This window comes from Neovison vison, chromosome 9 (assembly GCF_020171115.1).
Source record: "Neovison vison isolate M4711 chromosome 9, ASM_NN_V1, whole genome shotgun sequence".
NCBI classification, from domain to species: domain Eukaryota; kingdom Metazoa; phylum Chordata; class Mammalia; order Carnivora; family Mustelidae; genus Neogale; species Neogale vison.
The window spans coordinates 36895470-36910663 of NC_058099.1; the positions used below are offsets into that span (position 1 = coordinate 36895470).

The 15194-nt window shown below is 53.0% G+C and overlaps 1 protein-coding gene across 2 annotated transcripts in view; it reads right to left on the reverse strand.

The window, feature by feature from the left end:
- The window catches only part of DNAI1 (dynein axonemal intermediate chain 1), a 58149-nt gene that overhangs the window by 9231 nt on the left and 33724 nt on the right, over positions 1-15194 (reverse strand). For both annotated transcript variants that reach the window (XM_044264299.1, XM_044264298.1), the window contains exons 11-13: positions 13761-13878; positions 13449-13492; positions 3616-3863 (exon numbers count right to left, since the gene is read on the reverse strand). In XM_044264299.1, the coding sequence (XP_044120234.1) occupies positions 3616-3863; positions 13449-13492; positions 13761-13878 (410 nt within the window). The remainder of the gene's footprint in view (positions 1-3615; positions 3864-13448; positions 13493-13760; positions 13879-15194) is intronic.

Genomic DNA, 15194 nt, shown 5'->3' on the forward strand with positions numbered 1-15194 from the left:
CCAGTCCTGCCTGGGCCTGTCTAGGCAGCTGGCTCTTTTTTTCACTGGGGGGCCCAGAACACCACAGAGCCTCTGAGGTGTAAGTCAGAGCCAGCTCTTACACTGGGACCCCTTCTCCTTCTATGTAAAGACAGTCTCTTTAAAGGGGGGAGGGGATGGGGGTGTCAAAGGCCAGGCTGTAAGAGGCGCTAGGGAGCTACAAAGGGAAGTGTTTAATGAGCAGCCAAGGGCAAGCATGGAAATTGTAGTTCACACCCCACTTAGCAGCCTGATGCCCAATGGGGGTTGCTGCGTGTTTTTGCAAGTGAGCGGGTATGTGTGTGTGTGTACAAGTCACACAGGAGCTCCAGGGGTGGAGGTGGAAGGGAAGGAATAAAAGGGGGTGGGGAGGTGGTAAGTGGGTTTCAGAGAAGGAATGAATGAATGCCCAGGAAGTAGGCGGTAAGGAGCAGATGGAGCCTGCTTCATTGATTCCTTCTCTTCTGCCTTATCTGATTGGGGCAGACCTGCTTGCCCCCAGTCTCTGCTCATCTGTCCTTGCCTGCTCCCTTCCCCAGTATAGCACCGAACATACACACACCCCACAGAGTGTTGCTGGTTGAGGCTTCACGGTGGGGCTTGAACAGGGCTGGGCTACCCCGATGGGCTCCCTCAGCAGTAGCCTGGGCCATGGGCTAGGAACCTAGTCCCCTTTGATTAGACAGTTCTCTCACTGGCTCCTAAACCTTTCATGGCTCCCTGCTGCCAACAGAACAAAGTCCTTCTGCCTTGGCCTGGCATTTAAGATCCAACATAACCTCTCCGGTCTCCCCCAAGACACAGTCCCTTTAAGAAGGACCTAGACTCTGATGTCTCTGAGTAGGTTTACCAGCCTAGCTTTCCTCTAAGCTCCAGGCTTACACAGGCCACTGCCTGCAGGACACCTCCTCTGGCTTCTTTTAATTGTAGGTGTTCCTCTGGCTTCTTGTATTAATTTCTGGCCAAACCTGCTGCTCCTTGTCATTCCCACTTCCCTGGGGCCTCTCCTGGGTGGAGTCCCAAGGAGCAGCACCAATTCTTCCCCTTTCTCATATCCATCTAGTTTCCTTCTATTGATTTTACTGCCTCAGAGCGCTCACGATACCTTCTTATTTCTATCTCCACTGTCCCTGCTGTAGCTCAGGCTTCAAAGTTTCTCCTGCTGCCGTGAGAGGACATCGCTTAAGACACACATGTGCCCGTGTTACTTCTCTGCGCCAAACTCTCTGATGGTCCGGCAGCCATTTTCAAACCATGCTGGAGGGAGCTCTTAGGAAGCTTATGAAAGTACCTTTGGGGACAGAGGGAGTGACAACAGGGAACCCTCAAGAAAGCAGGACCCCGATTCACCAGAGCAGCCCCATTCCCACCTCTGAGGTTTTGGGTTTCTGTACTAGCACTTTACTAGAAACCCCTGACTTACACAGGGCAGGCTTCCTCCTTGCTGGAGAGGCTGCTCGCGGGGTGCTGCTGCTTCCCTCGGCTCTGCGCCATCTTCCCTGTCTCTCCCGCTGCTCACCAGATGCTGTTCCCCATGGCCACCCTGCCTGACGCCCCTTTGTACCCTTCCTTATCTAACTCATAGTGTCTTTTTTGTTTTCAACTAAAATCTAGACTTCATTTGATTTTCTTGGTTTCCTCCTAATATCCTTTCTTGTTGTGTTTTAGGATCTCATATTACATTTAGTTGTCATTAACGAGTGCTTTCTCATCCCTTACAATTCAGTTGCTTCCTCTGGGAAGAGCTGGGCCCCCTCCCCTGCTCCCTGCCTTGGACAATCTCCATGTCCCTCCTGTCCCTCGTCAGTACCCACAGGAGCCCTCTTTCGCAGTTAGCATATTGCCCTGTCCTGCTCAGCCTGGTGGTGCTCATCTCCCCGCTAGGAACCCCAGGGACCAAGCCCTTAAGCACCCTCAGCTCCCTGAGGAGTACACAGAGGAGTCACTGAATGGACAAAAAAATGAGGAAAGAGGGAAGAAACTGGAGGCAAAAAGGGAACAGGAAGTCGGTGAGTGAGTGAGCGAGCGCCAGGCAGCCCCTCCCATGTCACAAGCCAGAAGCCCCCCAGGAACTCTTGAGTCTTTGCTTTTCCAAAGGCAAAGGCACTAGCCCTGTTTCCTCAAAAGATTGGTGGGACAGCAGAAGGCCATCTCTGCCCAGGTGGGTTCCAGTCTCTCTGGCGCCCATCCAATGAAAGCAATAGCGTGACTTCTGCATGTCCCATTTCTTTCCCAACCTGCTGTTTGATTCCAAGAACACAGAGAGTGGTGGCAGGATGGTTGGCCTTGGCTTCTTGCCCCCTCCTGGGCTTGAGGAGGGTGGTCAGGCCAATCAGAGATGTTCTTTGCATGGCTCTGGGCTATCTGAGCTAGGAGAGCAGGGGTAGGCCTGCTACTGGTTTAGTCTTATCAAAGCGCGTCTTTTCTCCTCTCTTGGTTCTTTAAAGTCTTTGCAGACATCCTCCTCAGGTCTTGAGACCTTTGTGTGTCTGGAAGTGATGAATGGGAAGGTGGGATTTTTCAGGGGAGAGAACACCTGAGACTGTGAGCTTTGGTCCCTGCTTTGGTGGAGAGCAGGGGGGAGATGTCTCATGGGAGGGAGTGCCTCCCTCTCTGTATCCTGGCTCTGGGTAAAGGATAAAGCAGAGAGGGCACTGTGTCCTCTGTGCCTGGACAGTCTCCTCTCTGCTCAGGGAGCTGAACTGCCTGAGAGCTGAGAGCCCATGCCTAGGGCAGGTGTCCACATGACAGGGAGCTCAGGGCCAGGAAGGCAGGGGTGCAGAGCCCGCCTGGAGACTCTCAGGGCAGAGGGCCAAGAAAGTTGGGAAGACAGAGTCCTGGCATTATCTGATGACCCCAGAGACCGTGAGAAACTTAAGGTAGAAATTCCTTCTTAGATTTGCCCAGACCTGCCAGTGGGTAAGGGTTTGCAGCCTCAGACGGAGAGGGGTTTCGAAATACAGTAAGGCCTCTGCAAGGCCAGAGCTAGGAGACTTTCTGAAGATGAAACGTGAAATCCACTCCCAGTGCAATAAGATGGGAGACACAGGGTGAAATCTAGCTCCAGTGACAGGCTAATGGTCCCATCCTATGCCTGTCTGGAGAAGAAGGATGCTACAGAGAGGCCTCAAGGACAGACCTCACCCACCAGGCCTTATGGCCCTGCCCAGAGGGCAGACAAACTGGCAGCACCAACCTCTGTCTGGGAGTTGCCCCAAATGTAGCCCAGATGGCAGAGGAGAGCCCCAGTGGGGAGTTGAGGAAGCCCACACATAGGAACTGGTACCATTGACAGACTCAGCAGAGGCCTTCTGGGTCAGGCCTTCAAGTCTTCCAGCCATGGGCTACGAGTTCCTACCTGCTGCACCTAATAGAGCCTTAGCAGAGAGAGGGGCCCTCCTGATAGCAGGTCCGCAGCGACAGACCCCTCACCTCCCGACTGCCCCTTCCCGCCCTCTCTGCTCCTTCGTATACCCGGCTCCTTGACTTCTAAGCTGGTACCTGGCATCCCCATCCCCCTGCCTGTGGCCAGTCCACCCCAAAGTCCCTCCTCCAGGGGTTCCCGCCCAGTGTCTCCCACCCTGCTTCAGGGCTGACCTGCCACACCGGGTCCGTGTGCTTGCCAGACTTGGCTGAGCTGCGGAAGGACGGCTGGGACTGGGGCTTCTTGAGGTTGTAAATGGCCACGTTCCCGTCGTAGTGGCCCACCACCACCAGGTAGGGGTGGTCCACATGCATGTCTAAACACATGATGCCACTCTCACTGCTGAAGATGTACTCGGGAAAGCTGGGGTTCTTCAGGCTGTACAGCAGGAGCATGCCCCGGCTCTGCTTCATGAAGTCATCTGTCCCGGGAAGATGGGGAAGATGCCGGGCTGTGGCTGTGGTGGAAGTATTCCGCAGCCCCCGCCCCTCCCCCACCTACCCAGGGGACCTGCTGCCGGGTTCTCCAGAGAGGTCAGATTCCCCTCTGGCCTTCAGCTTCTCTGTCTCAGAAATAGAAGCAGGAGACTGGGCTGCCTCCTTCTTAGGGTTCCCAAGAGGATAAGGTGACCAGGCTTATCTGAGGGATGGACAATCATTCTCTCCATTGTTCCTGGGGTACAGGAAGGAGGGAGGCAGGCTCAAAGTTGTGCTTGGGAAGAAGCAGTGACCTCAGAGAGGGCTCGGAAGCCCCACCCAGGGGCAGATGGCAGTCCTTCAAAGCCTGGATGATGCCCGTGTGTTCCCCAGCCCAGCCCAGGACAGGAGCTCGGTTTGGACTTGGTTTGGAATTCCCTGTGGGTTGTCAAACTAGCCAGCTATGCGCACCTTCCCACACCCTTCCATGGCCTCCATGGTCCCCAGCTGCCGCCTGCACGCTAGCCTGGGCCTGCTCCCAGAATTGAGAAGTCCCAGGCAGGCCGGCCAGGCTTCCACAGGCCACTGTGTCACCCCTCTGGCCTCAGCTTTTGGTGATCAATAGCGAGGACCACTCAGCAGAGGCCCTGCTCCCTGCCCATCCCATGTCAGGGGACAGCCTCCCTCTCTCTTGCATCGTCTGCTCACGTGGCACCCCCCCGTCCTGATCCGGCAGTCACCGAACAGAAAACTGACCCAGCCCTCAAGTCCAGCCCTCCTGCTGCCACTAGTCCAGGACCCTTCATGCACTCAGAAGAGGAGGAAGTCTAAAGCAGCTCCCCATCTTGGGGACCCTCTGCTAAGGGAAACTTCCACCTGAGAGGATAGCAATCTCCCCTTCTCCTCCCCCGCCAGAGGACCTTTTTTACCCCTGGCTACTGCAGGCCTAGGCCCTCCAGACAAAGTGGCTTGTCCTGAGGTCTTGAGCCCATGAATGGGAAAAACAGGGAGGCCACCCCACCCTGACTCATTTGGCTGAGTCATTCTTTCTGTCTTATTCCTTTTTGTTTTCTTCTCTCCCTCTTACGATTTATTTACTTATTTTGAGACAGACAGTGAGCATAAGTGAGAAGGCAGGGGGAAAAGGAGAGAGAATCCCAAGGAAACTGTGTGCTCAGAACGGAGCCCATTGTGGGGCTTGATCTCATGACCCTAAGATCATGACCTGAGTGGAGACCAAGAGCCCCACATGCAACTGACTGTGCCCCTACCCCCGGCACCCCTCTGTCTTATTTCTAATGCTGCCCCTTACTCGAGGGAGTAGGTACCTGGGCTGTGCTCCCTGGGCTCTGGGGATGTGTTCGGACCCAGTTACCAGATAGGCCTACCTCAGGCACTCTGCGAACAGTGTTTACTGGGAGCCAGGACTAGAGAGCAGGATGCAGCCAGGAGCTAGACTGGCCTTCGGTAGGTCGAGTTGGAAACTGAGATAAGCTGGCATGCCCACCAGAGTAGTTCTCTATGGGAAGCCTCACAAAGGAGGTTTCATGTGTCAGGAGGGGGTTGCTTTCCCAAGTGGAAGGTGCCAGGATCCAACTGGAGCCCTGGGAAGGGCACACAGTGGTTGAGGAAGGAAAGTGTTTCTGCTCTGGAGAAAGCAAGTCTCTCACAAAGAAGAGGAGCTGGGGGCTTCCAGAGTCTCCAGAGCCAGGTGGGTCACCCTATGTCCGACGCCACCTCAAAGCCACTAGGAACAGGCCTTCAGATGGTGTGGGGAGCTGGCCATCACTCACCCTGTAGGGCTCATCCTGGGTGGGCCCCGAGGGCTGAGCCTACAAGGGAGAAATCTGCAGCTGCTGAAGGAAGGTGTCTGTCACCCCCAGATCGCACAGGTTTGGAATTGGGCAGAATGAGAGTCATTTGTAGCTCTTTTTGTTCATCCCACAAATCCCGAACACCTGACTGGGCCTCCCATCGGGCTGGACCCTGGCAGGGACAGAGACACTCCACTGGAGATGTGGGCTGGCCCCCAGCAGCGCCGAGTGCTAGGAGAGAGACAGACCCTCGTGGGGTAGGGAGCGGTAACCGCCAGGACACTGGGGATCTACCGACACCGTTAATGTGCAGTCTGTCCTCGATGCTGGGCGAGTCTGGCAGAGGCTGAGTGGGCAGGGGAGTGGGCGAGCAAACAAGCGAATGGAAGGGTGAGTAGGTGGTGACTGACGCTTGGGCAGGCGACTCAGATGCTCCCCTTATTTCACCAAGGGGCCAAGGCGGGTATGACCCTCACACTTGGTCCTGCTGTGGCACAGGACCTGGCCCCTCAAGGGATAGCAGTGACCCCCCCTCCCCAACCCTGCATACATACAGTCTTTATGACCAGTGAAACTAGAAAAGAGGGGTAAGAAACCCTAGGCCAAATTAATAACTCAGTAGTAAGGACATTTCTGACCTGCTCACAGGACCACTGAGACTGGAGGCTGGGCTTTGGCTCCCGATTTTTATAGATGGGTAAACTGGGACCAGAAGAGAGGAAATCATGTGCCCGGCTCCTTCAGACCCATCACATGGTGTTTGCCTCGTGCGGTATTTCGTTTATAGCTGAAGTTATACCTCACTGATCTGGTCTTTATGTGGAGGTGGAGAAAGGAAGGGGAAAGAAGACCTAACGGGGTGGTAGCGACTGGCAAAGCCAGTCCAGTCTCTCCAGAATCTGGACTAGATAATGCGTAAGGGACAAGGCAGTCACAAACTATACAGGGAGACTTCTGGTAGAGAGAAGCATGGACTTCAAGAGACAGAGACACAGAGAGCAATCAGTCACACTAAGTCCTTAGGTCCTGCCTGAATTCCCAGGCCACAGGCAACCCGACAATGAGCCTCTGCTTCTTAGTCCACTCCTGGTGGCCTCTTTTACTCGCAACCAAACAAGCCCTCCTAACATAAAGATCATGATTCCATTCCATTCCTTTCCTTTCCTTTCTCTCTCCCTTCCTCTCTCCCTTCCTCCCTTCCTTTCTCTCTCCTTTCCTCCCTTCCTTCCTCCTTTTCTCCCTACCTTACTCTCTTTCTTCCTTCCTTTTTCCCTCTCCCTTTCTTTCTCTCTCTCTCTCTCTTTCAGTAAGCTCTATACCCAACATGGGGCTTGAACTCACAACCCTGAGATGAGGAGTCTTGTATTGTGTTCCACCAACTGAGCCAGTCAGGTGCCCCAAGGTCACAGTTTCTAATCATGGCTAGACTATATGTTTCCTGAATTCCAATTCAAGGTTCTGTCTGCCAAACCATGGCAGGAAAACACAGAAAACTCTCATTTAACTGGGGCTTCCTCTCCACTCCATCTTATTCTATGATGCTCTCATCACGGGGCTGACTCCAGTGGCACCTGTGAGACCTACTTCATTCTCTGAGTACAGCCAGTGTGACATCACAGCCCAAACCTCCAAGAGTACCAGCATGAGATCATCATCTTGTCTTCCAGAAGTCCTAAAATGACATCACTATTCAAATCACCGGGGACCCCCCACATGATATCATCACTCAGGTAAACCACAGTCCTAGTCACTGATCTAGTCATCATTGCCCAGCGATCCAACATATCCAGCATGATATCACCAACAAGGTCACCAGCAGCATAGTACATCATTGCTCAGCTCTCCAGCATTCCCAGTACGATGCCACCCACCGGGAGTCCCAACACAACATTGGCATCAAGGGGTCATCTAGAGTGTTTCAGTTCCCAGTGGAGACTAGAATCCCATCAGGCTCAAGGCTTACAGAGCCCTGGGGTACTTTGTCCTGAATACCACAAAATCCCTGTTTCCTCAAAGTAGGACTGCAGGGTCCGATGACACAGATGGGAGCCCCAACCCACACTTCATTATATAAAGAGACAGAGACTCTGAAGTCTGGGGCCAGTAAGGAATTCCAGTTTCCTCCAGGCTATAGGACTTCAGTAAGTCAATGTGGCCAGGTAGAAGGAGCAGAGGAACAGAGGAAGAGAAAGAGGAAGGGAAAGAAGGAAAGAGAGAAGAAAAGGAGGAGGGGAGGAAAAGAAAAAGAGAAAGAGAGAGAGAAACCACCTGGTCTGTGACTCTGAGACAGAGGGAGAGGGCTGCATACCTGGCCTTAGATCCACTTTATGCCCTTGCCCTTCTCCAGGAAGCCTTCTAGATCATTCAGCCTCTCCTCGTGTGGGCCCCTCTCTGCTCGTCTCTACTTGTGTGTCATTATTACAGGTAGTCATGAGCGGGCCTTTTCCTCAGCCTGGCCCAAAGGCTCCACTAGGATGGAGTGAGCATGACTTAGCCCAGCAGGTTTACTCTCTCCATTGGGAGGGTTCCCTCTTTCTCCCCCTGCTCTGCTGGATAATCTCTAAAACCTCCCTGACTCTGACCCTCTATGATCCACAAGAATCAGGGAAAGAGAGTCAAACTCTGTATAGAGCCTGATCTGGCAGTTCTCAGAAAGCCATGCTCTCAGGGGTGGAGGGGCTCAATTCCACCCCGACCAAACTCTCCCTCCCTCGGCTCTGCAGTAGCCTCTGGCAGAGTCGTGCCCAATGAGAAGCAAGGATGGATGTCTTCTTGAACTGCAGCCACTTTGGGGGGGCGTGCTCAGTCCCAGAGCTCTACCCCTGCCCTGAAGTAATGACTCTAGATCACAGGGGGCTGCTCTGGAGAGTTCTGGCTGTCAGGAGAAGGCCAGGCTCTTGCTCAGGATTCAGGGAAGGAAAGGCAGACAAAGGGCATGTTGGGGTACTAGGCTAAAGCCAGGTCAGAGGGAAGGAGATGCCAAGCTGCAGAGACAGGCTACCGAGCCAGCCTCAGACAGCAGGCCTCCCCCCTCCTACTGTGGCTTTCCAAATGAGGCCAGCCCAGGGCAGACTCCAAGGCAGCCGCCGTTTAACGATTCCCTTATTAAGTCATGCAAGGGGCATTTGGAGGAAGCTGCAGGTAGGCAGATAACACCACCTTAGATGTCCATGTCCTAATCCCTCCAACCCATAACTATGTTACTGAGCAGGCAAAAGGGATTTTGCAGCTCTAATTAAGTTAAAGACCTTGAGATTATCTTGCAATATGTGAGTGGACTTAATGTAATCACAGGGGTTCTTCTAAGGGAAAGAGAAGGAGGTAGAGAACAAAAGCAGATATCAGAATAATTCAACTTCTGGCTGGAAGGGGGCCACAAGCCATCGAATGTGGGCAGCTTCTAGAAGCTGGAGAAGGTAAGGACATGGCTGTTACCCATGAGCCTCCAAAAGGAATGAAGCCATGCTGACAACTGACTTCAGCTCAGCAAAACCCACTTTAGACTTCTGACCCCAGAACTGTGAAATAATAGAGATGGGTGTTGTTTTAAGCCATTATGTTTGTAGGAATTTGTTACAGTAGCAATGAGAAAAGTATGTAGTAGGCATTCCGGGAAGTTTGACCCAAGCTCTACTTCAAGGAATCAGAGGGAGAAGACCCAGAGATGATAGTTTTTCCTGGGATGGTTTGGAAACCGTGAGTCTAGAAGTCTGGGTGGGGGGATGGGTGCCATGATCCCCAGCTCTTCTAATAACAATAATGAAACCCCCCCCTCCAATTTCCACACCCACCCTGCCACCTTGGACTCCAGGAACAGAAATGCCCCGTGGATTAGGATTTTCACAGTCTCCAAAGGCAGGGAACTATCCCAGGGGTCACCAGGAAAGGGCATCAGTGCTAAAGGGTTCCAAACCTCCAGCCTGGCCCAGAGGCCGTGGTGCCGGGCTGGGTTCAACCTCTCAGGCAACTGGGCTTTTCTGAGCACTTTCCTCCGATGAGAAGTCATATTTAAGAAGTGTGGGAAATAAGAGCAAGGCCTGGGAGACAGAATACATCAAGCGGGACATTTAATTTGATTTAGGGAAAATGAGGCAAACATTTGAGAACCTAAATAACTAACCAGTAATTAAACTAACAACGGGAATGCCCTTGCACTACAACCCGGCAAGCACAGTGGCCTTTATGGACTGTATTTACAAAGAGACCTGACAACATAATTAGTCCTGTAAATTTTACACAGCCTGCAGCTGAGGAGTGATGGATTTTGCGTGTGGAGGATGAACAGGGAGAAATGAGGTGGATGAATTTCCATTTTCAGTAAATGAAATTAACACTGCTTAATTAGTGAAGCTGACAAATAAATGATCAGGAAAGATTTAAATCCCTACGAGTGTGTCTCTGGCCGTGGCAAGCTCAGAGACAGACCAGGATGTGGTGGGACAGAGGGGGAAAGGGCTCCGCCGTGGGGACTCAGGGCCTGACTTTGGCTCCTCTTGAGGGCTGCCCCCAGAGGGAGACCAGGCTGAGGGGCAGCTGACTCCTCTTTCTTTCTTAGACGTGGCCCACCGGGCGGCTTTCCCCCTCATCTCCATGTGAGCCGGTCAGGACCACACAGGGGGCCCAGGATCTCTTCCACTATCCCCACCCAACAGACCCTGAGGAGTTCCCATTTCCCTGCTATCAAGTGGCTGATGGGCCGGAAAGGACCCCTTCAGTGCCCCAGGCCGACATAATTGCATCCCTGCTTTGCCCCACGGGCTGCCCCTTCCTAGACTTCTTTCCCTTGGCCTCCGGCTTTCCTCCATCTGCTTTCACCTGCTCACGGTCTTTCTCCACTCTGCTGAGATGCAGAACCTGGCCCCAGGGGCAGCCCAGTCTTTGCTTTCTATGCAGCTTGAGGTGCCCCCATCCCTGCATCCTTCCTGACACCCATGCAGGGAAGGCAGTGCAAATATTTCTGTGCTATTGCAGGCAAGTGCCTGGACCCCCTTTTCCTTACCTACTTGCCCTTGGCCTGGCCTGGCTCCAGCAAGCCTGCTCTGTGCTCAAGTAGGAGACTGGCCCCAGTCCTTCTTAGATATGAGCCTACTGCCGCCAAAGTCCTTCTTAGCTGGATTATAGAATAAATATCTGGGAATGCCAGGCAAAAAGAGTCCTGGGCTGAGCTCATCAGGGTCCAACCCAAATTCTCACTCCAGTGTTTGTAGGAGACAAAGGCTGATGCTAGGAGGCTGGCATCGGGAGTTTCCCCAGACAGTGTGATGGATGCTGGTGAGCCAGCCGCTCCTCGCAGTGACCTCCTCGGTGACCAGGGTGCCCTTCGCCTGCCTCAGCTTTGCCCTCTTTCTTCCAACGGGGCATCTGGGCACTGGAGAGCACAGGACTCCCAGAAGTGACCTCAGAAGTGAACGCAGGAGCCCTTCTGAGTCCCACCTCAGCCTGGCTCAGCTCAGGCCTCTGCGGAGTGGCACCGAGATATGGAGGGCCCCGCGCCATTTTCAGCTCACTTTCTTTTGGCTCTTTCCTTATCAGCTTTTGAAACATTCTCAGGACTTTCTTAGCTTACAAACAAAAGAACTCTGAAAAAAACTTACTCCACGTCATATTCTCTAGCCATTGCCCAGCCTCACTGACAGATTCCCAGAAGTCCCAGTATTCACCGTTGCCATTGCCCCACCTTAGTCACGCCCATGGGCAAGCCAGTCAGTAACCCCATGCCTGCGGCGGCCCCAGCGCAAGCACCCCTGCTACTCCTGGGCCTGTGCTCTAGAGGAGGTATGGGCCTTGTCCAGTTCTCCTCCGTCACCACGGCCCCCTCTCTCTGCTTGGGTCCCCTGAGAGTCCTGTAGGAAAGCTAGGGGACAGAATGACAGGCTGTCCTTTATATGTGGGTGGTTCCTAGAGTTCACAGGGCACGTTTGCTTTTCTTTCTGGTGAGTCTAGCAATGTCCTGGGGTGAAGATCCAGCAGGTGTCAGCCTCTTCAGGCTACCAATAAGGAAACCAAGGCTCAGAGCAGCTTCTGGCCCCAGGTCTCACCACCGGGCAGTACCCCTTCGGCCAGAAGTTCTACAAGGGACTGGTGCTGCCCAGGTGTGTGGATGCGGCCAGCGAGGGACAAAGAGAGCCTCCCTGGGTGAGCGATTGCCTGAAGGAGGCTCCTGGGCCAGCCAGGCTTGGAGTCCTCCATGCCTGAGGGCTGGGTTACTCTTCTCCACCATTCCTGACTAAAGCAGCCGTTGGAGACAGCCTCTGCCTGAACCCAACCAGCTGACCTTGCTTCTGGCCCTGCGTGGGAGGAGGATGGGGCTAGACCTGAGCCAGTGTCCCCTCCCACCTGCTAGGGAGCCTGCCTCAGCCCAGCTTCAGTCCTGGGCAGAGAGCCTGAGCCAACAGCAGCCTCATAGGGGGTCCACACCCACTCCTGGGAGGGCCAGCCCAGCCCCCAGGCCCTGTTCCAGGCCCAGTAGCTGCAGTGGAGGGGGAGGAATGTGCTAGCTCCCTGCCAGAAGGGGAGGGTACTTCCAGCCTGGCAGCAGCCCACCCTCAGGAGTAGGGACACAAAGCGGGCATTTAGGGCATCCTCAAAGGCAGCCCAGACCACGAGACTGGGAGCAGCTCCAAGGTCTCCTCCCTGAGAGGAATAATAAACACCAACCCCTCCTTGCCCTCCTTCCCATCCCCCAGCCCCGGGGAAAGAATGGGCTGGGTGCACAGGCGGTCAGAGGGGTAGAGACCAGGAGCCTGCACGTCTGCCAGCCAGCAGAAGCTTGGAGAATGGAAGGGTTTTTTTCTGTTCATAGATGCTGATTCTCCCAGCCAGAGAACAGGCCGTTAGCCGGGGGAGATTCAGCTAACATGAAGTGTGGGGCCCTCTCCCGTTAGGAAGGGGGAATGTCCAGCCCAGCACAGAGGTAGGGGCTTCTTCAGAGAACACAGAATATGAAGGGAAAGCAAAACTACCACACAGTTACCACAGCGCTGCCTCCTGCCTCAGAGATGAGGGCGGGCTGGCGGGGGCGGCAACAGCCTGGACAATAGTGGTCTTCCAGGGCCCAGAGGCCAAATGATGAACATCAAGCACCTACCTTCCCCCACCCCTGCCTGCTCCAGAGCCAGATCAGGAACGTTCCCTCTCTCAGCCTCACCTCTAGTCTTTCCCCAGGTCTGGTCCAGTCCACCTTCTCAATCTTCCCAAACCTATTTCTCCATTCCTATGCCACAGTCATGGTCCATGTCCTACCATCTCTTCCTGGGGATCCTCACCAGTCTCCCAGGTGGTTTCCCAGCCCCTAGTCTCATGCCTGCCATTTCCTCCTGCCCTGGTTCTGTCCCTGCCCTTCTTAAATTCCTTCCGTGATTTCCCCTCAGGAGAATGTCATAAAACTCTCCTCAGGAGAATCTCCAAGCTTCTTGGAATTGTTTACCAAGCCATTCGGGGGCCAACCCTGGCTCCCTCAGCAGCTTTATTTCCTCCCATATCTCTTGTGCCTCCAGACCTTTGCATATGCTGGTTCCTCGGCCAGAAGTGCTCTCCCCTCTTCCTTCACTACAATTAAACCTTTAGGGCTCACTTTGGTATAGTCGTTCACTCAGTGCTAACTGCTGGTATGGTTGCCTGTATTTCCCATCAGACTGGGAGCCGCTGAAGGCAGTGACTAGATCTTAGTCCTCTTACACCTTTCACACCTCACAAAGAGCTCTCTGCACTGGTGCTTAAGGTCCTTAAGTGTTTGCTGATTGAGTGAGAAAACGAACAAATAGCCAGATTACTTACAGGAGCCATGTCCCACTGCAAACAGATCATTGTACTTTGGATTCCTGCAAAAGAAATATGAATCTGTTGGCTCAGGAAATGAACGTGGCTTTCCCAATAGACATGAGCCTTCCCACGAACACTGGTGCCTAACTACACTAAAGACATCTACTGTTGACTTTAGAGACATGGGCTGATCGCACAATCCCATAAGAATCCCAGTCCCTTTTTTCCTATAATGCTACCGGTCATCTTCAGAGTGGTTAAGCGCAGTAGAAGTGCCCCAGCTCAGGCTCTCAGGGCCTCTGGGTTTGCTGCAATGTCCATACTCACCAGCAGAGGGCGGTGACGGCCAGGCGCTTGGCTTTGTCGTTTTGGAACTTCCAGAGCGGCAGCAGCGTACCCTCCACGTCTCGGTATTCGTCAGCAGCATCCTCATAGTACTTAAAATCTTAAACACACCCAGGCTGCATCAGCCCTGGGACTGCCATTTTATGGCAAACCCAGGCCTGCCACTCTCTGTCTGTACCTCCTTGGCCAAAACAGACTCTTGTGTTTCAAAGTGGGAATAGTAATAGTACCTATCTCAAAGGACTGTGGTGAGGATTAATTGTTCATATATGTAAAGTACTTAGAAAAATAACTGGCACATAGTCAGCTTTCTATATGTTATTGTTACTGTCATCATTGTTGTTGGAGGCAATTTACAATAGACATCTCCTCTCAGATAAAATCCCAGGTTTGTCCATCTTCACACCCGCTGCAAAGCCCCACTGTGGTGAAGCTGCCTGGATCCCTGAAATGGGTTCTCTGGATTCAGGTTCATCTCCTGCCCTAAATTGTCTCTGCCTCCCGTTTCCTCTAACTTAGATAGAAGCTCCACCTGTCTTGTCATTTGGCTAAGTAGAAACCTGGTAATCCTTGACTGATCTCTTTACATCATATCTCATGTTGTCCTTCTGATGACTTTTTTTAATCCATTCACTTCTCTCCAAACCCAAAGCCACTGCCCAGGTCCCAAGAACCATCACCTGCATTACTACATCCTCCTCCTAATTGGTCTCCCCACCTCCAGTAACTCCTCCTCCAGTGCCCACTCCACAGAGCTACCAGAATGAGAACAAATCAATCACCTCACCACACCACCTCCTCTCCCCCACTGAAAACCCCTTGCACAGGCTCCCTGGTCAAACCAAGGGTCCAGGCCATGAATGTCATGTCATTTGCAGTCAGGTGTTCACCTAACCTCTATATCAAATAGTGTCTAGAATGTTCTGCTCCATCTTCCTGGCAAACTCTCACTAACTGCAGATCCAGATTGAACTCCTTCTCTGTGAGACCTTCATTTTCTTGTTAAGCAGAATTCATCTCTTCCTCCATTCCAGCCCTGCCTCTTCTCTGCTGAAATGTCTGTCATGCTGTGTTGCTTCTATTGATCCTTTTGCCCGTCTCCCCTACCAGACAGCTCCTGGGGAGCAAGCAGCATGTTCTAGTCATCTCTGGACCTGCAGTGCCTAGCACAGTGCCAGCCACAGAGCAGACACCCAATAATTGTTCAAAGAACACAACGAAATAAATCAACAGAAGTGAAAAATTTCTCAGTTTTTTTTTTCCAAACAGGGATGACCCATTAGAAAATGAATCCTCTCATCCGACACGGTCAAGGACATGCCTAGGCACTGGCCCAGCCTTGAGGTTGTGGGACCACATTCAAACCTCAAAAATGTCTTGGAACAACAAAAACTCAGAGCCATCAGAGGCATGCGC